Source organism: Pollachius pollachius (assembly GCF_949987615.1).
Source record: "Pollachius pollachius genome assembly, chromosome: 16".
NCBI classification, from domain to species: Eukaryota; Metazoa; Chordata; class Actinopteri; order Gadiformes; family Gadidae; genus Pollachius; species Pollachius pollachius.
In genome coordinates, this window is record NC_136949.1 from 16037747 (window position 1) to 16064492 (window position 26746).

A 26746-nucleotide genomic window follows, 5' to 3' on the forward strand; every position below is an offset into this window, starting at 1 on the left:
CACATGTATACACTCATCTCCAGTAGAATGTGTATGCACACATCTCCAGTAGAACATGTTAACACATATATCCAGTAGAAAGTCCAAACACATGTCTCTAGTAGAACGTGTAAACACACATCTCTCGTAAAACATGTACAACACAACGCAGCGAAAGAACCTGGGTTTGAACTGTATTTTTATTTTGTAGCATTATCCATTTATTATTATGCATCAACTATTACAATTCCTACAATTCTCCGACACAACTTGTGTGTTGACTGGTTTAACTGGCTCCTGATGGTCCAAGTAAGAAAGGTTTTTCTTTATTCATCCCCTTGGGGACATTCAGGTATCCTCTGTTCTGTGATTCGGAGCTCATGGTTCCGTTGTTTCAGCTCAATGTACTGTTGTTACAAAGTTGATGCTTCTGATCCACGTTGAGGGTTGTGTTGTTTCAGAGTTGATTGTTTGTCCACGGTTCTGTTGCCCTAAAGATCCATTAGCCATCTGACCTCTGGCTCTGCAGGAATCTCCATGCACTCTGAACTGTGTTCTACAAACGGACACACAAGTTGACATGTAAAGGAGACTTATGGAGAACATGGAGGGGGTAAGCTGGCTGTGAAAGGGTTCATACCTTCATGAGCATGGCCACCGTCATAGGACCCACCCCCCCGGGTACAGGTGTGATGAAAGAAGCTCTCTGATTGGCTGTCGGGTAGTGAACGTCACCCACCACCCGTGTCCCGCCTGGTTTTGTCTCGTCTAGCAGCACAATGTCAAAGGTGAAAAGGTTACATGGCAGAGGTTAAAGGTCAAATATTTTAATATACGAGTTTGATTGAGATATGAGAATGAAACATTATGAAGTAATACCGCTAAATAAAGACACCAAGTTTATGAGGCAATATGCTGTTGCAACCCTTAAATTGCTTTATATTATGCATATCATAATTGGGAACAATATTGGTTGAATATTATTCAATAGTACTGATTTGTTGACATAATTGTTATTTCTGCTGCACAGATCATCAAAGGTTAAAGGTCAAAGGTCGGGCTGTGTCTGCTGGTACCCGCCACGTAGTTGATCCCACAGTCGATGACGACGGCTCCTTCCTTCACCCACTCTCCTCTCACCATCTCTGGCTTCCCTGCTCCCACCACCAGGATGTCCGCTCGACCTACCTGCATCAGAGCAGAGTTAGAACACCCAAAACCTCCTGTTTAATAATTTAGTCACTTGCTAGAAGCATTAATTCTAAGATAATTTCAGTTAATTTTAGATACACATCATTAAGGATCGGGGAGGGTTTGGGGCATCTTGGCTTCCTAACCACTGCACTATGAAGTGAAGGGCATGAAGTGGGGCTCCCCCTGTTTCCCTGCTCCTGGCTCTGTTGTAATGAGGTAACTAGGGAAGGCTCACTTGTCAGGTAGATAATTGGAAGGTACTGACTGATACTTAGGGAGCTAACAGAGCTGTCTCAGCTGTGGCTACCTGCTCAGGTAGTTAACAGGGAGGTACAATGCATGGTTACCTGCTCAGGTAGTTAAAAGGGAGCTACTCTGCATGGTTACCTGTTCAGCTAGGTCGCTTGTTTGTGAGTGACAAGTAGTGACGGTCGCATGGTTCCATAACAGAAGGTCATGCATGGGCGCTCCAACGATCTTACTGCGACCGACCACCACCGCATGCTTCCCTGAGACGGAAACGCCTGCAGGGGGCAGGATGTCACCAGTCACATGACACACAACGTTGGAAACCATTAGGGGCAAATCACATGACAAGGCCTTTGACCGGTTTTGTCTTCACGCCTGTTATAGTCCTCACACATTTTGTCGTGTTTCAGCTAGCATGCTTAAACCTGCTCTGATATGATAGACAAAACACTAACAGGCTATAACACATTAAGCATGCTCATAACAAGACACTAGTTACACAGAACTATACCTTAACTTTTCAAATATTTCCCTTATTTGGCCGAAGCACAGGCGAGGTAATTGCCAGCTATCTGTGTGATACGGTCCTGTCTGTGGAATATGGGCTTTATATGTTTGATCTGATGTGTTCATTATGTAGGTGTGTAACATTGTCCTGTGTGTGTTACACTGTCCGCACTAGTCTTAACATGGTCCTGGGCATAACATGGTCCTCGAACACCGTCCTGTGTGTGTATACATGGTCCTTACTAGTGAGTCCAACATTGTCTTGTTAGACTCTCTAGTCTAACATGGTCCTGTCACTGTGCATAACATGGTCCTTTTTTCAGTCTAACATTGTGCTGTGTGTAACATGGTCCTCACTAGTCAGTCTAACATTGTGCTGTGTGTGTGTTGAATGGGGATCACCTGTCTGACTGATGAGCTCCATGCAGCCATTGGGAGTGCAGGGGATGAAGCAGTTTTTCAGGTCTCCACGAGACAGCTTCCCAGCATTTATACTGCTAAGGCTACACACACACACACACACACCCACACACATATACATTTATGGAAATACATTTTCATTTATACTTTATTTACACATATATAAATAAAAACTAATGTTGATTCATGAATACAAAGTACATTTATATTATAAATATAAATATAAATATGTGTCACAAAATAGAATATACAAGATACAACATAAGTCAACAACAGATTGAGAGATGTTTCTCAAATTTTCTCTCTGTGCCTCCCTATCTATCTCTATCTCTCTCTATCCCTCCCTCTCTCGTTCTCTGTGACCCAGTCCATCTGGTCTTGCTGTGAACCCGGTCAGGAGCACCAAAACAAGAGAGAGATCTACTCCTACCTACTTCCAGACAGATGGTATGATCCCCCTCGACACATTAAAAAAAATGAAACATTAACTACACTTAAAACAACAAAAATCCATAATCTACAACAAAATCCTAAACGGCAACTTAAATAGATTAACAAACAAACTATTCCTGAAAGGTAAACTATTTTATTCATTTGGCAGAAGCCTTTATACAAAGTGACTCACAATCCATATCGGTAGTTTAAAGCCATCTTGCTACAGGTAGACTCTGGGTGTTGGGGATCAAACCCACAACCTTACAACTCAAAGTCTAGATTTGTATCCCACATTTCAGACAACACTACAAATGGTGGTGCCCTAAATAGTGACTATATGGGGCCCCGGGTGGTCCATTTGGACCAGGTCCCACCCCCTCAGAACCCACCCGTCTACGTCCTTGTGGGGGGCCACGGCGTCGGTGACGCGGCCGCCGTCGATGGGCCGGATGGAGTCCAGGGGCAGCTGGACGATCAGGCCGTGCACCCGCATGTCCTCGTTGATGCTCTGGATGTTGTGGAGGACCTGAGGGAGGACCACAATGTTTAACATGTTCTCTATTAATGCAAGGCAGAATTAATGAGGGCGGCACAGCAGGAACAAGAATGATTCAAACAATGGAAATAAGAACACGCTTAAGGCGTCATAACAACCCCAGCCACAATGTTGTGCTGGTGTCATTTTTTATTTATGATGAAGGGACAACAAGAACCAGCTTCCATAAATAGACTGGCCTATATTCATGACTGATTTGTTTCCAAATGTACTTTTTTTAAAACATGTATTCTAACTCAAACTTATTCTACTTTGGTTTATAATACCATGTGTTGGTTGACTATCACACTTCTAAATGTCCCTGGAAGGAGGGATCCCTCTTGGGTGTTTCTTTTCTCCTCCCTCTCTGTTTGGGGAGTTTCTCCTTTAAATCTGTGAGAGATCTTCGGGTTAGGGGGTGTCGTATAAGTCCTGTGAAGACCTTAAGGATCCTATCTGTGATTAAGGGCTATACTAATACAGTTGACTTATTATGACACTAGCATTGGGGCACTGTTGTTGTATGAGCACAGCATTAGCATTGCATAGCTCTAGCCGCGCCTGTTGACGTGGTCACCCACCTCGTCCTCAGAGGCAGTGTTTGGCAGACGGATGTGTCTGGCGTCGATTCCGATCTAAAAATAAAAACCGGAGAGGAGAGAGAAGACAGCATCTTTCATTCCTAGGGTCCTGGCCTTTCCTAGCATTGCTGTAGCTGTGGTATTTAGCTGTGATTCGCTTCATTCAGTTTCTATCTAGAACCTTTGTTGGTGCTTTGGTTTTATTATGATATTTGGTTACTTTTAAGACATGCACCCCTATTTTACCTCCAGCAGTTGTTATGCCATTACAAGCAGTTTCAAATCTACCCGTTTGTGACATCAGGGGGAATGGGAGTGAATGAATGTTTTAATAAATGTTTAAACCTTTACAGACACAGCAACGCCTAAGGACGTTGGTATAAACACAAGAGGTTTTAACCTATCTTTCCACCGGCAACGAAAAAAGTTTCCAGTACTGGCCGGGTTTGTGTTCGCTGTCGGCCATGGAGAGATACCGACAATGGGAAGAAGATGCTATTGTCTTGTTGTCATTCCTCCCCTGGATCTGAGATTAATGGTCAGCCATAACACACTGAGATCCGTCAGTTTGTTTCCAGTAGAAACTGATTCCATGTAACGCTAGTCTGCAGATTCTCACGCCAAGCAACATGAATGGTTGAAATTCATGTTTTTCAGGTGAGATAGCAATGTGGTTTGAGGCTTGTAGTGTCTTTCCTTTGACCTGGTGAACGCTAGGGATGCTGTGTCTCACCTCAGCTGCGGCCTTTAGCTTCATGCTGATGTACAGGTTGGAGTCGCCTCGGTCGCCCACCTGCAGCACCCAAACACACATGCTAACACACACTTTAACATACTGAGACCCACACTCTCAATAACACCATAACACACTCGCTGATCTTCTAAAACACACGCCAACACACTCCGACATGCTAAAGCCTTCTAGAATGTGTTGACCTGCCAAGGGACTACAGATGGAAACAAGCTTTATTGCTAACTCATTTACATTTGAGTGTAAACTAAAAATTTCAATTGAAGTGCATTGTCACTAAATTTTAAAAAAAGAAGAGAATCTCTAAACGCGGTTACAAGCTAAAACACACTTACCCAATCTGAGATGCTAGAATACAGACTAAAACACACGTTCACTTTTTAGAATGTTGATCAAATTTGACGTTAACACACTAAAACCCAGGCCAACATGCTAAAAACAATACCAGATTTACACTCGTCTTTACCTTAAACCCTTAAACATTATAACAGCAAAGGCAAACACGTATGCCTCAATACTATTCCTCCAGAGAGAAGGACAGAGGAAGCGGTCTCACCTGCAGAACCACCAGGCCTGGTCTGAAGCCAGGCTCCATCTCCTGCATCTTACTGACCTCCTTCTGAAGTCTGTCACGCACCAGCCTGAACGACACACACACACACAAACAACACATACAGTATGAACTGTGGCACTATGGTAGTACTATGTCAGCGGTTATTTGGACGTGCGAGTAGATGATTCTTACTTGGACGTCTTGTTGCCAGAGACAACGGTTGCTATAGAGCGTGTGTTCTTGGGGCATCCAGAGACCCTGAGGGCCTTCCCAGCGACGGAAAGCATGACCTTTGAGAGAGAGATATAACATATGGGAATATCAATGAATAGAATACACATCGATCAAATTCATTTGAGGTTAACTGAAAAAATAATTCAACATTTGCAATTATATTTTAACATGCTTTGGCTACATTAAAAAAACATTCTAGAATGCGCAGCAATTAGAAATCAAATTTAAACTTAGTAATACAGCATATAATACAGTACAGTAATACAGCATTCCCTTCAACAGTCACCACAGACAGAACCCAGTCAACACAACCAACCTGGTGCCACTAGAGCAGAGACTAGAGAGTGTTTCCATACCTTACCAGTGAAGGCTCTTCTGATCAGGGAACATCCACTACTGATGCATTCTCAGCCCGCACTTGCATGCCCGGCCGCGTGTGTGTGTCTGTCGATGTGTGTGTGTGTGTGTGTGTGTACAATTTGTAGTGTGTGTGTATGTGTGTGGGTCCACTGTGTACTGTGTGTGTGTGTGTGTGTGTGTGTGTGTGTGTGTACACTGTGTAGTGCGTGTGTGATCTCCGCCTGGTAAAATCCCACCAACGAGCTGTTATCAGGGAACACTTTTCCAAAGTACTCCGGCTCCCTCCGGAATGAACCGGGTCCTCTTGGGCGACCCGGTCATTCTGCCCCCATACGGCTCAAAGCAAATATAGATGGAGGAGGGGTCAGAGGTTAAACAGTAACTACACGCCTAGTCCACTGCTAGCCAATCAGAACCCAGGTTAGGGTTACAGTGTTTTATGTTTTCAATGGTTCGCAATCCAGAGACTCTTAAAGTGAAAAGGAGGTGTGTGTGTGTGTGTGTGTGTCCCTCTTGCCACTCTTATACACACACACACACACACACAGGACAAAGTTCAGTAGTCCAACTGCTGAATGGATGAACCAAGACAGCCACAGGAAGTATGCACACACACGCCCGCGCGCGCACACACACACACACTACAAACATGAATGCATAATTATCAGATCATACAGGATTGAAATATAACGTCATTAGATAGATATATATCCAGCCTCTTTTTTTCAAACAGTGTTTATGTTTGTTCTAAAACAACAGCTCCACCTGGTGGTAACGTCAGTATCTAGCACAGGGTTTGGAATATATGTTATGAATGACACTTTGTTGGAAACATTGTGCAACATTTCTAACACTTGCTGCCACTGTTTCATCTGGTATGTCCAAACACACACACGCGCACACACACACACGCGCGTACGTACAAGTAACACAGGATAACAAGTTATACACAAACAAACCAAGGTCACAGGTACAGAAAGCATAGCCTAATACAGTTCGGTATTAAGTAGTTAGCAACATAGTCAGCCTTCGTCTTGGATCCATCGTCTGGTAGCCCCACACCGCCAGCTCATGGACATGGTCCAGGCTACCAAAAGTCAGTATCTGGCCTCTTTAGCCTAGTTGTGATACATGACATGGATTCATATTCAAATATGATACATCTTCGTATTTGGCAGCTTTAGCAATGAAGGCTTCCTCTAGACCAGCCTTTCCCAAACTTAACAAAATGGGTCGCCGACCCGATTTGAATGGGGCGCCAATCGGCGGAGTGCAATGCATAACGGCGCTTTTAATGATTGTGAATTGATATTCCTAATTAAAATAGAAGAGCCTTTTTTGCTGTCTTTTCAGTTCAGATGCTGTGTGCGGCACCTGAACTCCTTCACTTTCAGTTTAGATCATTACTAGGACATAAGGTGGTAACTAGATCGTAAGGTCATGACTATAACACGCGTGGTGACGAGCACTGCCTCCGCTGGCGATTCAAACCCATTGTATACAGTGTTGCCAAATTTCGCTGCAGCTAGGGTTGCCAGATTGGTCGGGAAAATTGGGCCCAATCTGGCAACACTTTTAAACAGCTTCTCAACAACAATGCATGGCAAAGGCTTTTGACTATGTTGTACTATTTAAAACAGCTTGAGCAACATAAGGGCTTCTCCTCCAGCCCAGCGCCGTGTCTGCAGAATTATTTAACCAGGAAATAATTTACCTGGCAATTGAAATCTGAACACAGATCTGGCAACACAGATCGCATTGATGTTCAAGGTGTGGACGTCAGACCTGTGATCTGATCTGGCGCATTAAAACCACAAGTGGAACCGAGGCCTCGTGGTTTTCACTACACTTCCATGGGTCACTTATAACCCTGGTCAAAAAAATGAATGCCACAGTGGTCTGTATTTGTCAGTTAACAATTGATCATTCCTCATAATAACAAACAAATACGATTATTCCAAATGTATAATATTTAGGCCTACCCTTGATTTAACTAGGCTATATTAATTACTTTATCAGTGGACTAAAGATACAAGAAGTGATGGTTATTCATTTAATAACGACTCCCTTTTAATAGTAAATACAACAGCAACTACCTCAAACATCCATTGTTTTATTATACTCTTATGTTATTATTAGAATAATTATTGCTGGGATTTTGTTTGTTCTGTGTACTTGAGCACATTCCCCCCCTCCAGTTGACCTAGTGAGTGTAATGCTCAGTTTATACTGCAAGTTCATATAGAGGTGGTGAGGAACGTTACATCACACTCACCACATTGCTGTGATGTACTTTTCTATTCATACAAAACATTTAATATGCATTCTAAATACATGGTTGAGGGGTTTTTCATCACTCGTTTATAAAGGTACATGTTATGGGAACCTATGAGAATCTTTTGTCAATTTGGGTCGCAAAGGAAGACCCCAGATTCCCGGCCTTCAGGTGAAAGATATGGGAACCCCTTGAATAAAGGCTACCGACCACCGCTGATGATATAATTATAATTCATTATTACAAAGGTTAAATACGGCTGGTTTCACAGGAATGTTTCTACATTTGTACAGAGGGCGGAGCTATGACTGTAATGCCCTTGATAAACATTCTAACTATGTCAACTATTGTTTCGAGCCAGGTGATGTAGAAGCCTTCATAAACCTAGCAGCTGATAAGAATGTGTGAGATGGATTCAACTATATGTTTGTGATCATGATGCACAGAGTTTGTGATTGTCAGGACTCACATGGACACACACCGATACACACACACAAACATACATACTTCCACATAAATACTTAAACATTAGTACACCTACACACATACACATTCACACAAACTGAGGGGAATGCTGAGGGGCTGGTGGAAGCGTTGTGCTCTTGTAGAACCTGACTGTCAAGATACCTGAGGTCACTTCCTGTCTGGTCAGTCGGTATCTCCATGAGGTGCTACCCCATATTTGAATAGTATTTCCATGCTGTGCTTACATTACTTCTTATACATTTCATAGATAGATCTATAGGTTTTTATTTTTCTATATATTTGTTGTAGTTCTTGCCATATTTACAATTCCCCCCCACCCCTTTGTTCTTCTCACTCTCTATGAAACGAGATAAACCAGTACAGAATAATTTCATAATCACTTCATTTATCAATCATAACCTCACATTTAAAACAGCTGTTCTAAACCCTACCTGCTAGGTAATGACATGTATGTATCCAACCAATAATGTCATTCCACGGCACTTTGGATGAAAGCGTCTGCTGAATTTTACCTTTATTCTATTCCGTTTAGCTTTAATCCAAAGCCAACACAATGTAATTTGTTCCCTGATGTCATTGATGAGCATGGCATGGCATCTTACTCAAACAATGAACACTAAATGCTAAAAAGGAAATATTAGTAGTTTATGCCATAGTAAAGAAGTACTTATAGTACTTCTCTACTTATAATAGTACTCCAGCTCTAACATAGCACCACAATATTAACTTAGTGCCACTGTGACGATACTAAGATAATACCACAAAAGTAATTACTGGTTTCTTTCCGAACGGGTCAGACGGAGAGATCAGAGATCAGGGACAGGTGAGTCAGTGGTGACCCGACCGGCCTGACAGGTACACACTCAGAACATCTCACCCTGCACCTAGCTGGGGCAGCAGGCATACCAGTCCGACTGGTAGAACCTTCATTCCTTACCGCAGAGCTGTGGAGGGACAGGATATAAAGCAGAGCTCAATCACCAACCAGTACAACACATCCCTGCTCCACTCTGCTCCACTCTGCCAGGATTCTACCGTGCCTTGCCATCACTTCCGGAACTGAAACGCTCTCTTTGGTCGAGTGGTTCTCAATAGTTCAACAGTCTTTCTTGATTTTGTGAAATGTTTAGGACCACTTGACCACTGAGCAGGAGATCTCTGCAACACCCCAGAGGCCTGGACCCGGACTCTGGTGGACTGGGTCTTGTTCGATGGTTGATGAGCTCTGGGACTTGTGGGCGGTGGACTGTGATCCTAGTGGACAGGACTGAGATGACGGCCAAGAGGATCAAGGTCTGAGCATGAAACCTCAGATCCCCGAACTTGCTTCACTGCCCGGCATGTGTGTTATTGTGAGTCTGTGTGTGTATAAGATGGTTTAATGTGTGTATTATGTTTGTGTGTGTGTGTCTGCGCAGGGAGTTTAGTGTTAAAGAGAGAGAGAGAGAGAGAATGTGTGTGTGTGTGTGTGTGACAATCTTAGGAAAACTTACTATTCACACCGTATAAGTTGTCAATCTTAGATGTGTATGATTTTGTTAAACTTTAGAAATAGTGTTTTTGTTTAATTGATTTGTTCTGCTGGTTTGGCTTATTTTGTTTGTGTATTTCTTTCTCCACAATGTCAATAAAATTAATGAGACAAAAGTGCTTTTGTTGTCTTCATTATTATTACATTGACTATAATGAGGTGCAGCCAATCAGAGACCGTTTGTTCTTTCAATAGTATCAGCTATCTTTGTGGTTCAGCAACCCCAGAAGCAATATGTAAGCAGGGTGTTTCTGGGCGGTTCTGAAGTGGACAACCAACAGCGAGTGATTTGAAACGAGAAAGGGTAAATGAAAAGCCAGGGATGCTCCTTGTGAATCCAATCGACAAACGAACAGAGATGTAGTAGTGAAGGCACACGATGGTCCACATCTGGCGAATGGAGATTTACGTCTACCTTTTTCGACCCTCAAGTCATGGTCGCGGAAGGTGTTGAGCCGTAGAAGAAGAAATGCGACGAAGCGACGCGTCCATTACACATTAAATAAGCACTTTGAAAACGGCAATGTATGTCGACAGCAAAAAGAACAATGATTTCAAATTAATGGTTCGTCATCGGACTCGATACGCTAAAGTTAAACGGTAGTAAAGCTGACTTGCTACCCCTCGTACTCCGACTGACCAGAGACTCTCAGCTGCCCTGTCGCGTTGAGTCTCCCTAAATGGGTATTTGCGATTGATTCGCGGCTCGTTTGTGGTCATACATGGGACATTACAAACTTTATTGACGCTGTGTATTTGGTGTGTATAGGTTTCCGTAGTGTAGTGGTTATCACGTTCGCCTCACACGCGAAAGGTCCCCGGTTCGAAACCGGGCGGAAACACATTTGAATTTTGTGCTCCCTAGACGCGACGTTACTTTTATATATAACAAGCTGGGCTCTTGGTGGGCTGTGTACAAATGTAAATTGATGAAGTTATGAATTCAGAGTTAGATGCGTAGACTATATGGGTACTTCCGAGTCAGCAGTGCATTAAAAAAAAGGGTTCCTGTTTCCGCCCGGTCTCGAACCGGGGACCTTTCGCGTGTTAGGCGAACGTGATAACCACTACACTACGGAAACTTTGTACTGGACTTAAAATATATATCGTACAACTAACTAGCCAACACAAATAACGGATACAGTTGTAAGATTGACTAGTTCATTCATTCATTCATTTGCAAGATAGTGAGTTATTGTATACATTGGATAGATCTGACATGTAGTCGTCGAAGAAGTCGGGGTCAGAAACGAAAAGCAAGTCATCTAGTTTTTTCCAAAGAAACAATATATTTATTGACGGAGCTTACTTTGGCGCCCGATCAGGAAAATGAAAGGATATGAATCAATAAATGATTGAGACAAGTGGATGTACTGGGAGGTCGAATTTACCGAGTTTGCAGCAGCAAGGCCTAGAGTAATTTCCTTACTAGCTTCAGCCAGGGTAGGTCCCTCAATTCTGACACCTAGTGTTGCAAACTATAGCAGGGTATGAAGTAGGTCAATCGTATTTTCTAGGACATTTCACGTGTTCAGATCCAGGGGGCCATACTGGCGTTCGAATAAGTTTGGAAAGATAATTACCAAGATTTAACCGAATTTCAATGAATTCCCCCAAAATTATTTTAATTCACATCCATTTTTGCCAGCAAAGAACTGTATGAGTGATGGTGTTTGTTTAACAGCGCTTCAAAGGAAAGTTACCGTAGCCTGCTTAATTTAGCTAGCTAGGACGACGTAGCCTAGTATGGCTACTTGGCTAGCCAACTCGTAGTAAACTACTCCATTTAATAAATAAAGCATTTCATAGCATATCAGCCATACGCGATCATAAATAACGTTTTTATTTTCGCATAAAGTTCATAAATCACTCAGTGCCAGTCAACTGTCAAGGCCAGGAGCTGCCCTCTTGTTGCATCGAGTGTGGACTCGTAATGCCATGCGACTCCCATGGGCCTAGCTTGATCACACATTGGCAAAGATCAACAACAGTTCACAATTAAATACATATCCTACCTTTTCTTGTAACCCCGATAAGATCCATTGCATTGAACGTCATCTGAGATGTTTAAAGACGTGTTTTGAGCATTAATCTTGCTGGCGTTCACACTGAAGCATCCACGAATAGTCCTCTTTTAGTCATGGCTAGTTACTTCCATTAATTCCATGCAAAGCGTCGGTGAAACATGGTAAAAAGTAAAATGGTTGCAAATCGTTATCCACCCACATGTATAACTTTTTGTTTGATTAAAGCTAGGGTGGGTAATTTTGGAGAAAACAGCCGTTGAGATTCCGTTGTGTTCTCTCTGGTCCCTCCCTGCCACGCTCTACGTGCTGTAGCTCCTCCCTCCGAAAGTCAGTTATGCGCGTTCATGTGAATTCAGTTACATTGATAGGAAGACGAAACACCATGTCAGATTCCGAGGTAATTAAACATTAGTGCAAGGCTGCTGCTAGCTTGCAACAACGTTATTACAATACATGGAATATCATATGCTACACTTTCCTCGCTGTGCTTATCTTGGCAGTTGTGTCAAAGTAGCTTTTACACAAACGTGACTCGGACATTATCCACAGTTGCGTTGAGACCTAGGCGACGTGTGAGCACAATCTCTGTGTTATTCCGACAGGTTAGTGTGAGCATAACTAACACATAAAACGGACCGGAAAAGAACCATGGGCCGATGCAAGACATCCTACGGAACCGTATTGAAACGGTTACATTACAGAACCGTAATCTAACAGTTATCGTGGCTCTGCCTAGTAAAAAACCATACCAGCCGACACTTTAGATATTCTTCACAATATACCATGGACAGATATCACTATTCCTTACATGTCTATAAGAAATGTAGTCATCTCAGCGTTCGATTTTACGTTTCTCAGGTCACGTAACTCTCCATCGCTCATAAGCCACGCCAATGTTTACTCTGGTTTTATTTCGAGCTCTCTCCGCCTCCCTTTTAGTAGCTGTCCTTTCAACAAGTGTCTTTCCTCTTTTTTTCGCTGTCTTAGCGGTGTTAGTTGTTGGTATCCGGGGAATGGGAAATTTAGGGGGCGTTGATGAAGACATTGCTATTCATTTGTTGTCGCCGTAGTAGTGCAAAACTGTCAGACTGCTAGGCTCGTGAACGCTCACGCAGGGACGCACCAACATCGTTGCCAAGGTGAACGGACAGTCCCACAGCCAATAAGAACGGAGAATCAGAGCCTCGCTCTGATTGGTCAAAGTATACATGAGCGGTGGCAATTTTTGGGGGCGGCACACAGAGGCAGGGGAGAGCAAAGTAGTGGGCAGATATTCTCAGAGCACTTCACCTACATGTAGCTGACTGGCTATTATGACAGTTTTGCCAAATATTACAGTAAAAAAATTACCCACCCTAGGTTTAATAGGCCTATGCCTTAACCATTAGGTTAATCCATCATCTGTGCATCAGAGAGTCTTCTCAAGATCCCCCACCAGGATTCAATCCGCTGGTTTGCAGTGCTGCGGCCATAAAGGAAACTTCAGTCTCTCGCAAAAGAGTCTGAGTGATTCCTGCGCAGGAAGATGAGCATGTTTTCGACGTGTCCATTTTCCGTTCCTCTGTCAGCACACAGACGCTCTGGGCATCCTCCCAAGCGTGCAGCGGATGACACGAAGTAGTCGACAATAACCCTGGGGTCATTGTTTGTGGTGTAGGCCTCAGGGGCGTAGGAATGAGTTTAACATTGGGGGGGACACATATCGGAAACCTGACAGATCCGTTAATGGTTTGAACAGAAATATGTCATAAATTAACTACACTGAAAAAATTCACAAATATATTTTATTCTAAAATATACATTTGTAAATGTAAAGGAAAACACATTTTGAATGGCAGTAATGAACTGATAAATATCAACTCAATTCTTTAATTGCACGCTCAATCATCCAGTTTTTTAGAATAACAAGCGGTGACAAGACGCTGTGTTGCGCTTTCAAAATAAAATAAAATATTTTTCTCCCCTGGTATAATTTTTAGGTGGGACAGATTCGCCTGTCTCCAATATTGGAGGGGACACGTTCCCTCCGTCCCCCCGGTTCCTACGCCCTTGGTAGGCCTCCATCCAAACAATATAGCGACTAAAACCGTCAATGCAACCACTGATGGCAATGCCGTATGGCTTTAGTTTATCGTACCCATCCATATGCCAGAGTGCATTCGGACCTTTGATGTGATGCGTGCGCCTCAGACGCCGGGCACGCCTTTGCTCCACACCCTCAGGAAAAAGCAACTTGATGAATTGTCTTACTGTATTTAGCGACACGACATAACCTTTATGTATTGCACGGAGGTGCAACCATCTGTATCCTTGCATCTGCCCATTTCCAGCCAGTTCAGTTTGCAAGCCAGTTCAGACCACTTCTTCCAGGTTTGTATGATTCCTCCTCCTGAACAGACAAAGTTTTCCGCACAACCGTTTCAGCGTCCTTACACTAATCAACACACTGTGGTTCTGCGCTAAACAGCGAGGATCTCTTTATTGTTAAACCCGATTCTGAAATACAATTTTTCCAAATTATCTACACAAGCCATTGGATTCAATGCAGGCCCTGTGGAGCGGTTGCCATCTCGCCCAACTAATTTCAACTGTATTCTCGACATTTCGAGTTTAATGTCGACTTTAAAGTCGACAAATCGAGATTAAAGTCGACATGACATTTCAACTTTATTCTCGACATTTCGAGTTTAATGAAGACATGTTGACTTAAAAGTCGACGTGTCGACTTTAATCTCGTCACGGAAGAAATATTTTTTTTCTTCATGTGCGGCCCTAATACTCCGTCGCATAATACCGCCGTTTATACCATGGTCACTTGCCAAAGAAAATAAATTAAGATCATTCATTTATATTTTAATGCATTTTAAAATCCAAATATAAAGTTTTTTGCATGCCATAATTTAGTTTCCCTGGTAACGGTTTGACTAAAACCTGGAACAATCATTACCCTCCAGTAAGGTTCTTCTTATGCAACGGAAATGTTGTTCACGTCGTCCCAGCCTTTGTACCACAGATACTCTAGGGCAGTGGTCGGCAAATAGGGGCCCGCGGGCCAATTTTGGCCCGCCATCTATTCTGTCTGGCCCAAGAGATGACGTTAATTTGATGTAAAAAAAAAAAAAATAATAATTAATTTTAAAAAAAATATTTTCAACCCCATATTTAAAAAAAAAAAAAAAAGGCATACAGCAATCCCATCAATTTCGAAACATTTATTGAGGTATAGCTGATAGTCCTTAAGTGACAAAACAACTGGTGGAACATCTGTGCCGTTATCCATGACGCACAGGTCGGAACGGTATTGGCACGCGAGTGCGCGTAATCTTGTGCAAAAAAACCCCAAAAGTGTCCCGTCTCCCTCCTCCAGTGGGCAAGGTAAAAAATAGTCTACGTTTCGTTAAATTAACAACATAACAAGGTCTGCTCAAATGTGAAATGGCCCAATTAAAATAAAACTTAAAGAAAGTGAAAGATGAATGCACATTGTCCGCGTGGGAGAAGGATCTGCGCTGCTCCTGAATAAAGACAGAAAAAAGGGAATTTACAATTTAAATAACTGGGCATTTTTTTTAGGCCTACTATTTAAAAAGGCCAGTAGGCTACTCCCTTAATGGGAAAAGTGGCTCCTCCCTTCGGTCACAATTTTGTGGATGTCGGGCGACAGGGATGTCACTTTTATTCTCAAGCAGTTCTCCAAGCTTGCATTGGTCAGACGGTTCCTCTCGTGTGTCTTGATTGCATTCATTGACGAAAAGCTGGACTCACACGTGTAGGTAGATGGAAACATCGTCAGCACATAATGGGCAAGTTTCTTGATACCCATGTACTCTTCTGAGCATCCGATCCAGAAATCCTCCACGGAATGCGCACTAAACGCATCACGGACGAGGGAGCTTGACTGGAAATCGATGAGCTCCAACTGAAGCGTTGCCTCGTCCAACAAGCTCATGGTTGTTTTGGCCAGTGAGGAGAATTCCTCGCTTCGCGTGTACAATGGGTCGCGGACAAAGCCAACAATTTCCCTTGGGACACAGTAGTCTCGGAACCGCGACTGAAAGTTGTCCCGTAGCTTGTCAAGGAATTCAGTCATAATTCCTGGCACTCGCCCCCCTCCCTGTGATTTTAATGTTGCAAAGTGCAAGAGCCTTCCACTTGCTAGATCAGACTGGAACAACTCCAGCTTCCTTGTAAACGAATCCATCTTCTTGATCAGGTCCACAATGGTTTTCCCTCTCCCTTGTAGTTGCAGGTTCAGCTGGTTAAGATGGCCAAAAATATCAGTTAAAAACGCAATGTTTGAGATGGACATTTCACCTTCTAGAAAGGCCAGGTGATCGTCTGAAGCACGCATCTTGCTCATTCGCAGGAAGGTTTTCACTTGATCTAGTAGCGCACAGAAGCGCTCCAGTGCCTTTCCTTTACTTAACCAGCGCACGTCATTGTGAAGTAGCAGATCTTCGTAGCAGGCCTCTGACTCAGCAACAAGTTGGCGAAAAAGACGGTGCTGTGTGCTTGATGCACCCCGGACAAAATTAATGACTCTCATCACTTTATCCATGACACTCTTCAGCTCGCCACTGAGTCTGGCGCACAGGACACTCTGGTGAATTAGGCAATGTAGTGCGTGCATTTGTGGTGCTATCTCCTTCAATCGGGCCACCAGACCTCTGTGGCAACCAACCATGGCAGGTGCACCGTCTGTCACGATGAGGTTTATTTTCTCAAATGGTAGTGCATGTTGTTTAATCAATTCCTCCACTTTGGCAAACATAACATCCCCAGTGGTGTTCCCTTCTAATGGAATTAGAGCCAACAACTCCTCCCTGAACTCCTTCCCATCAAAATACCGCACGTATATGCACATCTGACTGATATCAGTGTTGTCTGTACTCTCGTCAATGGCAACGGAAAAGTAGTTGGCCTGACTCAGGCCACTCATAATTGATCCGCGCACATCGTCAGATAGGCTCTCTATGCGTCGGGAAGCTGACCTCGCTGAGAGCGGCATTTGTTTCACTGAGGCAATCACTCCATCCATTGACTTATCTGTAGCCAGCTCCTCCTAAACAGCCACCATCACTTCCTTAAAAACCTCTGCGTCCGTAAATGGTTTGTTGTGACGGGTAAGAACCCATGCTGCTTTAAGGGACGCACTTGTAACCCTCTGCTGCTCGGTGAATGACCTGACAAGTATTTTGTTGCTGTGTGCATATCCAGCCTCCAATGCTTTAATTTTATTCGTTCGCACCTCTGTCCCAGGAGGATATGCGTTTTTGAACTGGCCATGTTTTGTCTCATGGTGTCTTCTGATTTTATATTCTTTGCAAACGGCAACAGCCTCGTTGCAAATGAGACATGTAGGCTTGGCATTAATAAATGCAGGCAGGATAAACGCATACCTCTGCTTCCATTCTTCTTTGTAGGTCCTGCATTCTGAATCAATTTTTCTTTTCAAGGCTTTCGACAACGACATTTTGCATCGATAACTAGCATAGCAATGTTCAGCTAATCATTTTTACACGTCATTGAAAAGAATATTTGTATACGGCAGGTTGCTAGGCAATCGCCTGTTTCATGAGCGACGACACAAGATGCAGCAGGCGGCATAAAAACAGCGAACATAAGCAAATAAACGTTTTAATGGAATTAAATTAAATGCGTTTTAAAAGTTAGATGATGTTTATTTTATTTTAATATAATAAAATAAATAATAATTTAAATAGTAGACCCCCCCCAAAAAAAAAAAGCTATGGCCCGCGATGCCATTGTCTGAAAAAAAATTGGCCCGCGTCCAAACGTAATTGCCGACCCCTGCTCTAGGGTCTATAGCATATAACCGCGCTGCATGATTACAGTTTAATTCATTTTTCGCAATTTACCAGCTCTCGTTTTGAAGACTAATCATCCGGCCATTATTTTCAATGGGAATTAATACGTTAGACGTTTCCGTAGTGTAGTGGTTATCACGTTCGCCTCACACGCGAAAGGTCCCCGGTTCGAAACCGGGCGGAAACACATGCATTTTGTGCTCCCTAGACGCGACGTTACTTTTATATATAACAAGCTGGGCTCTTGGTGGGCTGTGTACAAATGTAAGGTGATGAAGTTATGAATTCAGAGGTAGATGCGTAGACTATATGGATACTTCCGAGTCAGCAGTGCATTTAAAAAAAAAGGTTCCTGTTTCCGCCCGGTCTCGAACCGGGGACCTTTCGCGTGTTAGGCGAACGTGATAACCACTACACTACGGAAACTTGGTACTGGATTAAAAATATATATTCGAAAACTAACTAACTAACACAAACAACGGATACAGTTGTAAGATTGACTAATTCATTCATTCATTCATTTACAACCGATAGTGAGTTATTGTATAGATTCGATAGATCTGACATGAAGTCGTCGAAGAAGTCGGGGTATCAGAAACGAAGAGCAAGTCATCTAGTTTTTTCCAAAGAAACAATATATTTATTGACGGAGCTTACTTTGGCGCCCTATCAGGAAAATGAAAGGGTATTAATCAATAAATGATTGAGACAAGTGGATGTACTGGGAGGTCGAATTTACCGAGTTTGCAGCAGCAAGGCCTAGAGTAATTTCCTTACTCGCTTCAGCCAGGGTAGGTCCCTCAATTCTGACACCTAGTGGTGCAAACTATAGCAGGGTATGAAGTAGGTCAATCGTATTTTCTAGGACATTTCACGTGTTCAGATCCAGGGGGCCATACTGGCGTTCGAAAAAGTTTGGAAAGATAATTACCAAGATTTTACCGAATTTCAATGAATTACCCCAAAATTATTTTAATTCACATCCATTTTTGCCAGCAAAGAACTGTATGAGTGATGGTGTTTGTTTAACAGCGCTTCAAAGGAAAGTTACCGTAGCCTGCTTAATTTAGCTAGCTAGGACGACGTAGCCTAGTATGGCTACTTGGCTAGCCAACTAGTAGTAAACTACTCCATTTAATAAATAAAGCATTTCATAGCATATCAGCCATACGCGATCATAAATAACGTTTTTATTTTCGCATAAAGTTCATAAATCACTCAGCGCCAGTCAACTGTCAAGGCCCGGAGCTGCCCTCTTGTTGAATCGAGTGTGGACTTGTAATGCCATGCGACTCCCATGGGCCTAGCTTGATCACACATTGGCAAAGCTCAACAACAGTTCACAATTAAATACATATCCTACCTTTTCTTGTAACCCCGATAAGATCCATTGCATTGAACGTCATCTGAGATGTTTAAAGACGTGTTTTGAGTATTAATCTTGCTGGCGTTCACACTGAAGCATCCACGAATAGTCCTCTTTTAGTCATGGCTAGTTACTTCCATTAATTCGATGCAAAGCGTCGGTGAAACATGGTAAAAAGTAAAATGGTTGCAAATCGTTATCCACCCACATGTATAACTTTTTGTTTGATTAAGGCTAGGGTGGGTAATTTTGGAGAAAACAGCCGTTGAGATTCCGTTGTGTTCTCTCTGGTCCCTCCCTGCCACGCGCTACCTGCTGTAGCTCCTCCCTCCGAAAGTCAGTTATGCGCGTTCATGTGAATTCAGTTACATTGATAGGAAGACGAAACACCATGTCAGATTCCGAGGTAATTAAACATTAGTGCAAGGCTGCTGCTAGCTTGCAACAACGTTATTACAATACATGGAATATCATATGCTACACTTTCCTCGCTGTGCTTATCTTGGCAGTTGTGTCAAAGTAGCTTGTACACAAACGTGACTCGGACATTATCCACAGTTGCGTTGAGGCCTAGGCGACGTGTGAGCACAATCTCTGTGTTATTCCGACAAGTTAGTGTGACCATAACTAACAGATACAACGGAACGGAAAAGAACCATGGGCCGATGCAAGACATCCTACGGAACCGTATTGAAACGGTTACATTACAGAACCGTAATCTAACAGTTATCGTGGCTCTGCCTAGTAAAAAACCATACCAGCCGACACTTTACATATTCTTCACAATATACCATGGACAGATATCACTATTCCTTACCTGTCTATAAGAAATGTCGTCATCTCAGCGTCCGATTTACGCAACTCTCCATCGCTCATAAGCCACGCCAATGTTTGCTCTGGTTTTATTTCGAGCTCTCTCCGAATCCCTTTTAGTAGCTGTCCTTTCAACAAGTGTCTTTCCTCTTTTTTTCGCTGTCTTAGCGGTGTTAGTTGTTGGTATCCGGGGAATGGGAAATTTAAGGGGCGTTGATGAAGACATTGCTATTCATTTGTTGTGGCCGTAGTAGTGCAAAACTGTCAGACTGCTAGGCTCGTGAATGCTCACGCAGGGACGCACCAACGTCGTTGCCAAGGTGAACGGACAGTCCCACAGCCAATAAGAAAGGAGAATCAGAGCCTCGCTCTGATTGGTCAAAGTATACATGAGCGGTGGCAATTTTTGGGGGCGGCACACAGAGGCAGGGGAGAGCAAAGTAGTGGGCAGATATTCTCAGAGCACTTCACCTACATGTAGCTGACTGGCTATTATGACAGTTTTGCCAAATATTACAGTAAAAAAATTACCCACCCTAGGTTTAATAGGCCTATGCCTTAACCATTAGGTTAATCCATCATCTGTGCATCAGAGAGTCTTCTCAAGATCCCCCACCAGGTTTCAATCCGCTGGTTTGCAGTGCTGCGGCCATAAAGGAAACTTCAGTCTCTCGCAAAAGAGTCTGAGTGATTCCTGCGCAGGAAGATGAGCATGTTTTCGACGTGTCCATTTTCCGTTCCTCTGTCAGCACGCAGACGCTCTGAGCATCCTCCCAAGCGTGCAGCGGCTGACACGAAGTAGTCGACAATAACCCTGGGGTCATTGTTTGTGGTGTAGGCCTCAGGGGCGTAGGAATGAGTTTAACATTGGGGGGGACACATATCGGAAACCTGACAGATCCGTTAATGGTTTGAACAGAAATATGTCATAAATTAAATACACTGAAAAAATTCACAAATATATTTTATTCTACTAAAAATATACATTTGTAAATGTAAAGGAAAACACATTTTGAATGGCAGTAATGAACTGATAAATATCAACTCAATTCTTTAATTGCACGCTCAATCATCCAGTTTTTTAAAATAACAACTGGCTGTACAAGACGCTGTGTTGCGCTTTCAACATAAAATAAAATATTTTTCTCCCCTGGTATAATTTTTAGGTGGGACAGATGCGCCTGTCTCCAATATTGGAGGGGACACGTCCCCTCCGTCCCCCCGGTTCCTACGCCCTTGGTAGGCCTCCATCCAAACAATATAGCGACTAAAACCGTCAATGCAACCACTGATGGCAATGCCGTATGGCTTTAGTTTATCGTACCCATCCATATGCCAGATTGCATTTGGACCTTTGATGTGATGCGTGCGCCTCAAACGCCGGGCACGCCTTTGCTCCACACCCTCAGGAAAAAGCAACTTGATCAATTGTCTTACTGTATTTTGCGACACGACATAACCTTTATGTATTGCACGGAGGTGCAACCATCTGTATCCTTGCATCTGCCCATTTCCAGCCAGTTCAGTTTGCAAGCCAGTTCAGACCACTTCTTCCAGGTTTGTATGATTCCTCCTCCTGAACAGACAAAGTTTTCCGCACAACCGTTTCAGCGTCCTTACACTAATCACCACACTGTGGTTCTGCGCTAAAACAGCGAGGATCTCTTTATTGTTAAACCCGATTCTGAAATACAATTTTTCCAAATTATCTACACAAGCTATTGGATTCAATGCAGGCTCTGTGGAGCGGTTGCCATCTCGCCCAACTAATTTCAACTGTATTCTCGACATTTCGAGTTTAATGTCGACTTTAAAGTCGACATGACATTTCAACTTTATTCTCGACATTTCGAGTTTAATGAAGACATGTTGACTTAAAAGTCGACGTGTCGACTTTAATCTCGTCACGGCAGAAATATTTTTTTTATTTTTTATGTGCGGCCCTAATACTCCGTCGCATAATACCGCCGTTTATAACATGGTCACTTGCCAAAGAAAATAAATTAAGATCATTCATTTATATTTTAATGCGTTTTACAATCCAAATATAAAGTTTTTCGCATGCCATAATTTAGTTTCCCTGGTAACGGTTTGACTAAAACCTGGAACAATCATTTCCCTCCAGTAAGGTTCTTCTTATGCAACGGAAATGTTGTAAACGTCGTCCCAGCCTTTGTACCACAGATACACTAGGGTCTATAGCATATAACCGCGCTGCATGATTACAGTTTAATTCATTTTTCGCAATTTACCAGCGCTCGTTTTGAAGACTAATCATCCGCCAATTTATTTCAATGGGAATTAACATTTCTATACGTTTCCGTAGTGTAGTGGTTATCACGTTCGCCTCACACGCGAAAGGTCCCCGGTTCGAAACCGGGCGGAAACACTTTTTACATTTTGCCATCAACATTTCAACAACAACTTATTAAATTAAACAGCTAATAGTAATAAGTTAACAACGGCTGGCCTTTTCACGGGATACTCCCTTCAAAATAGTTCTTAGACGAATTAATTATATCGGTAAAACACATGTTTTCACCCGGTCTCGAACCGACGAACGTGATAATCACCACAAACTGAAGCTCAGTGAGGAATGCTGAGCTCTCTGAGTGGCCAACGACGTGGGTCGCCACATAGGTCGCTTTGGTCGCGACGTAGGTCGCATTGGTCGCTCGTCTGGCTGCTTTCAGTCGCTGTGGTCGCTGGCTGGCTTGGTCGCTCTAAGTCTATGGGCGTCGTTTATCAGTTTAAGCTAGGGTGGGTAATTTTTTTACTGTAATATTTGGCAAAACTGTCATAATAGCCAGTCAGCTACATGTAGGTGTAGTGCTCTGAGAATATCTGCCCATTACTTTGCTCTCCCCGGCCTCTGTGTGCCGCCCCCAAAAATTGCCACCGCTCATGTACACTTTGACCAATCAGAGCGAGGCTCTGATTCTCCGTTCTTATTGGCTGTGGGACTGTCCGTTCACTTTGGCAACGACGTTGGTGCGTCCCTGCGTGAGCGTTCACGAATCTAGCAGTCTGACAGTTTTGCACTACTACGGCGACAACAAATGAATAGCAATGTCTTCATCAACGGCCCCTACATTTCCCATTCCCTGGACACCAACAACTAACACCGCTAAAACAGCGAAAAAAAGAGGAAAGACACTTGTTGAAAGGACAGCTACTAAAAGGGAGGCGGAGAGAGCTTGAAATAAAACCAGAGTAAACATTGGCGTGGTTTATGAGCGATGGACTTACGTGACCTGAGAAACGTAAAATCGGACGCTGAGATGGCTACATAACTTATAGACAGGTAAGGAATAGTGATATCTCTCCATGGTATATTGTGAAGAATATGTAAAGTGTCGGCTGGTATGGTTTTTTACTAGGCAGAGCCACGATAACTGTTACATTACGGTTCTGTAATGTAACCGTTTCAATACGGTTCCGTAGGATGTCTTGCATCGGCCCATGGTTATTTTCCGGTCCGTTTTATGTGTTAGTTATGGTCACACTAACCTGTCGGAATAACACAGAGATTGTGCTCACACGTCGCCTAGGTCTCAACGCAACTGTGGATAATGTCCGAGTCACGTTTGTGTAAAAGCTACTTTGACACAACTGCCAAGATAAGCACAGCGAGGAAAGTGTAGCATATGATATTCCATGTATTGTTATAACGTTGTTGCAAGCTAGCAGCAGCCTTGCACTAATGTTTAATTACCTCGGAATCTGACATGGTGTTTCGTCTTCCTATCAATGTAACTGAATTCACATGAACGCGTATAACTGACGTTCGGAGGGAGGAGCTACAGCACGTAGAGCGTGGCAGGGAGGGAACAGAGAGAACACAACGGAATCTCAACGGCTGTTTTCTCCAAAATTACCCACCCTAGCTTTAATTTGCATGTTATTAACGTTTTTTTGCGACAGTTGAAGTACCAGAAAGCCATGCTCTCTGGCGAAAGCTACCTACAGCTCTTTATTGCTAATATTATTTTAATATTTTTCGATTCAATTACAGTTTAAAATGATTAAATCGTTGTTCTATCAGTATCAATAAAATATATTAGTTGTAATTTGGGGCGTATTCAAATAATGTATTTTCTATATTATATATAGCCTATTTGTTTTGTTAAATGTCATTAAGCCTAATAAGGTATATTATGTACAGTGTATCTGATTCAATGTATCTGTATGCATAATATGTACCATATTATGTATGGACGCGCAGCGAAGGTGTCTTGCTTCGCCCTGAAGGGGCTTAATTTCGATAATGACCGGCGACGTTCTAAACATTATTCTGCTTATTACACGGCTACATGCCATAACGGAAAAATAACTTCAAATGGTGTGTCTTTTTGCAATTTATATGTTACCAGCATTCGTAGTGTTGCCAAAGACGTTGACGTCGCTTACCAACCGAAGACGCTGGGGTTGAAAAGTTACCGGACTACTTGAGGAGTGATACCAAAGACGTCATTATAGGCAAAAAGTCCTTTGTTTTCCTTGATAGCGTCAATGGTGAATTATCAAATATAATTCACCGCAGGAAGTTGTGAAGAGCCCATGCAAGTGAACGGAGCGTTCCACGGCATTGAGAAGACCCGTTTAATAATCCATAATAATTCAACTCGATTTTTTTTGTTTTTTTTTACAAGTGGTGAGTACAAAATGAATCTTGACGAAATCGACGCCTATGGGCTTCCCATTGGTAAGCGGTTTGGTATGGTAATGGTAAATTGACGGGCCAGGGAGTGAGGCTTACATCAGACCATGTATACACTGTATACATGGTCTGATGTATGTCCCCCCTTGAGATGAGCCCCACTGCTGTGGTGTCATCTGCGAATTTGACGAAGGTGTTGCTGTGGTGGGCGGGAGTGCAGTCGTGGGTATAGAGGGTATAGTATAGTCTATATATATAGTGTGGTATTCCAATGTCAGACAGTTTGAGCACCAGTCTGTGGGGGAGGATGGCATTAAAAGCAGAGCTAAAGTCCATGGAGAGCAGCTGAGCATAGCCCCCCTGCTGCTCCAGGTGGGACAATGCAGCACGGAGGGATGCGGCCACAGCGTCCTCAGTAGATCTATTAGCCCTGTAGGCGAACTGATGTGGATCAAAGGTAGAGGGGATGAATGACATGATGTGACTACGATCCAGTTTTTCGAAGCACTTCATCACCAAAGGGGTGAGTGTTACTGGCCGGTAGTCGTTGAGGGTGGTGATATTTGTTTTTTTGAGCAGGAGGACAATGGTGGCGGACTTCAAGCAGAATGGGACAGTGGACTGGGAGAGTGACTGGTTAAAGATCTTAGTAAAGTAGCAGTCCTTCAGCACGTGTCCACAGACGCCGTCGGGTCCAGCTGCCTTCCGCGGGTTGACAGCCCGCAGTGTACGCCTCACCTCGTGCTCCTCTACCGTGAGGAGGATGATGTCGCTGTTGGCTGCTGGATGTGGCGTTGCTGCATCTGGTGGCTTTGCCTCGAAACGGGCGAAGAAGTGGTTCAGCTCCTCCGCCAGCGAGACATCACTTTCAGCAGCCCCTGGGTTGGTCTTATAGTTGGTAATGTGCTGGATTCCCTGCCACACCTGCCTGCTGTTGTTGCTGTCCAGGTGGTCCTCGATCCTTCTCCTGTAGTCCGACTTGGCCCTCCGGATGCCCCTCTTCAGACTGGAGCGTGCTGCGCTGTACAGAGCCCCATCACCTGATCTGAAGGCGGTGTTCCTCTCCTTTAGCAGCTGCTGGACCTCCCTAGTCATCCAGGGCTTTTGGTTGGAATAGACACAAATGCGTTTGTCCACTGTGACAATGTCTATGCAGTTCTTAATGTAACATAATACACTGTCTGTAAACACCTCCAAGTCTGGATCTTCGAATATGTCCCAGCAGGTCCTGTCAAAGCAGTCCTGCAACTGCTGAGGGGCTCCATTGGGTCATGTTTTAGAAGTTTTTCTGAGGGGGCTGTATGCAGGAATAGAAAGTAGTGACAGGTGGTTGGACTGAGCTGGTAGTGGCCTGACCCTGTTGCAACCCTTGATCCTGAAAGGGAGAACTGCTTCCACGTCGGGTGGTTTTGGTTTCTATGAACCTCAAGTGTTGTTTCGTGAACAAAACGTGCTCTCCTCTCCTCCTCTAACACCTGACTCATCCCCTTTGGACACACTGTTTAATCATGTTTCAACTTTCACAGTCTGAGTTGTAAGCTACCTCAAATGTGTTGATGTGTGTGCTCCTCTTCTTTGTGGAGTCAATATATGATGAATCTTTAAAAGAGAAAAAACACAGAGAGCCAGAGTAGAGACATCGTGGTGATTTTATGTTGATTTGCCACTTTAACTGTGATTATTCAAAAACACTTGACTTAACTTTACTTTGCCTGGAACAGGTCATTTCTTGGTGGTTTTAATAACCACGGAAGTTAGACTCGAAATATCAATAACTATAGATACAAACGCTGTTGGTTGAAAAATTGTGTGTCCAAAACCTGTTACCATCAGTAGAGGCGGAACCAAACATAGACAGCGACAATGTAATATAAATAAATGCAAAGAGGATAATGGCAGGCAAATCAGGAGGTGGAAAGGTGATGGCGGAGGACGGAGCTGAGCTGAGCAGGACAGTTGACG

At 43.3% G+C, this 26746-nt stretch overlaps 1 protein-coding gene across 1 annotated transcript; it reads right to left on the bottom strand.

The window, feature by feature from the left end:
* Nucleotides 1-407: 407 nt before the first annotated feature.
* LOC307087586 (bifunctional protein FolD-like) lies at nt 408-25879 on the bottom strand (the record flags this gene model as incomplete). Its single annotated transcript, XM_079753203.1, has 11 exons — nt 408-535; nt 620-747; nt 1056-1167; nt 1561-1697; nt 2332-2432; nt 3174-3310; nt 3901-3954; nt 4634-4693; nt 5208-5292; nt 5397-5494; nt 25319-25879. The coding sequence occupies 11 exons, from the start codon at nt 25877-25879 to the stop codon at nt 482-484; spliced, it is 1527 nt and encodes a 508-aa protein (XP_079609329.1). The 3' UTR covers nt 408-481.
* Nucleotides 25880-26746: the final 867 nt, after the last annotated feature.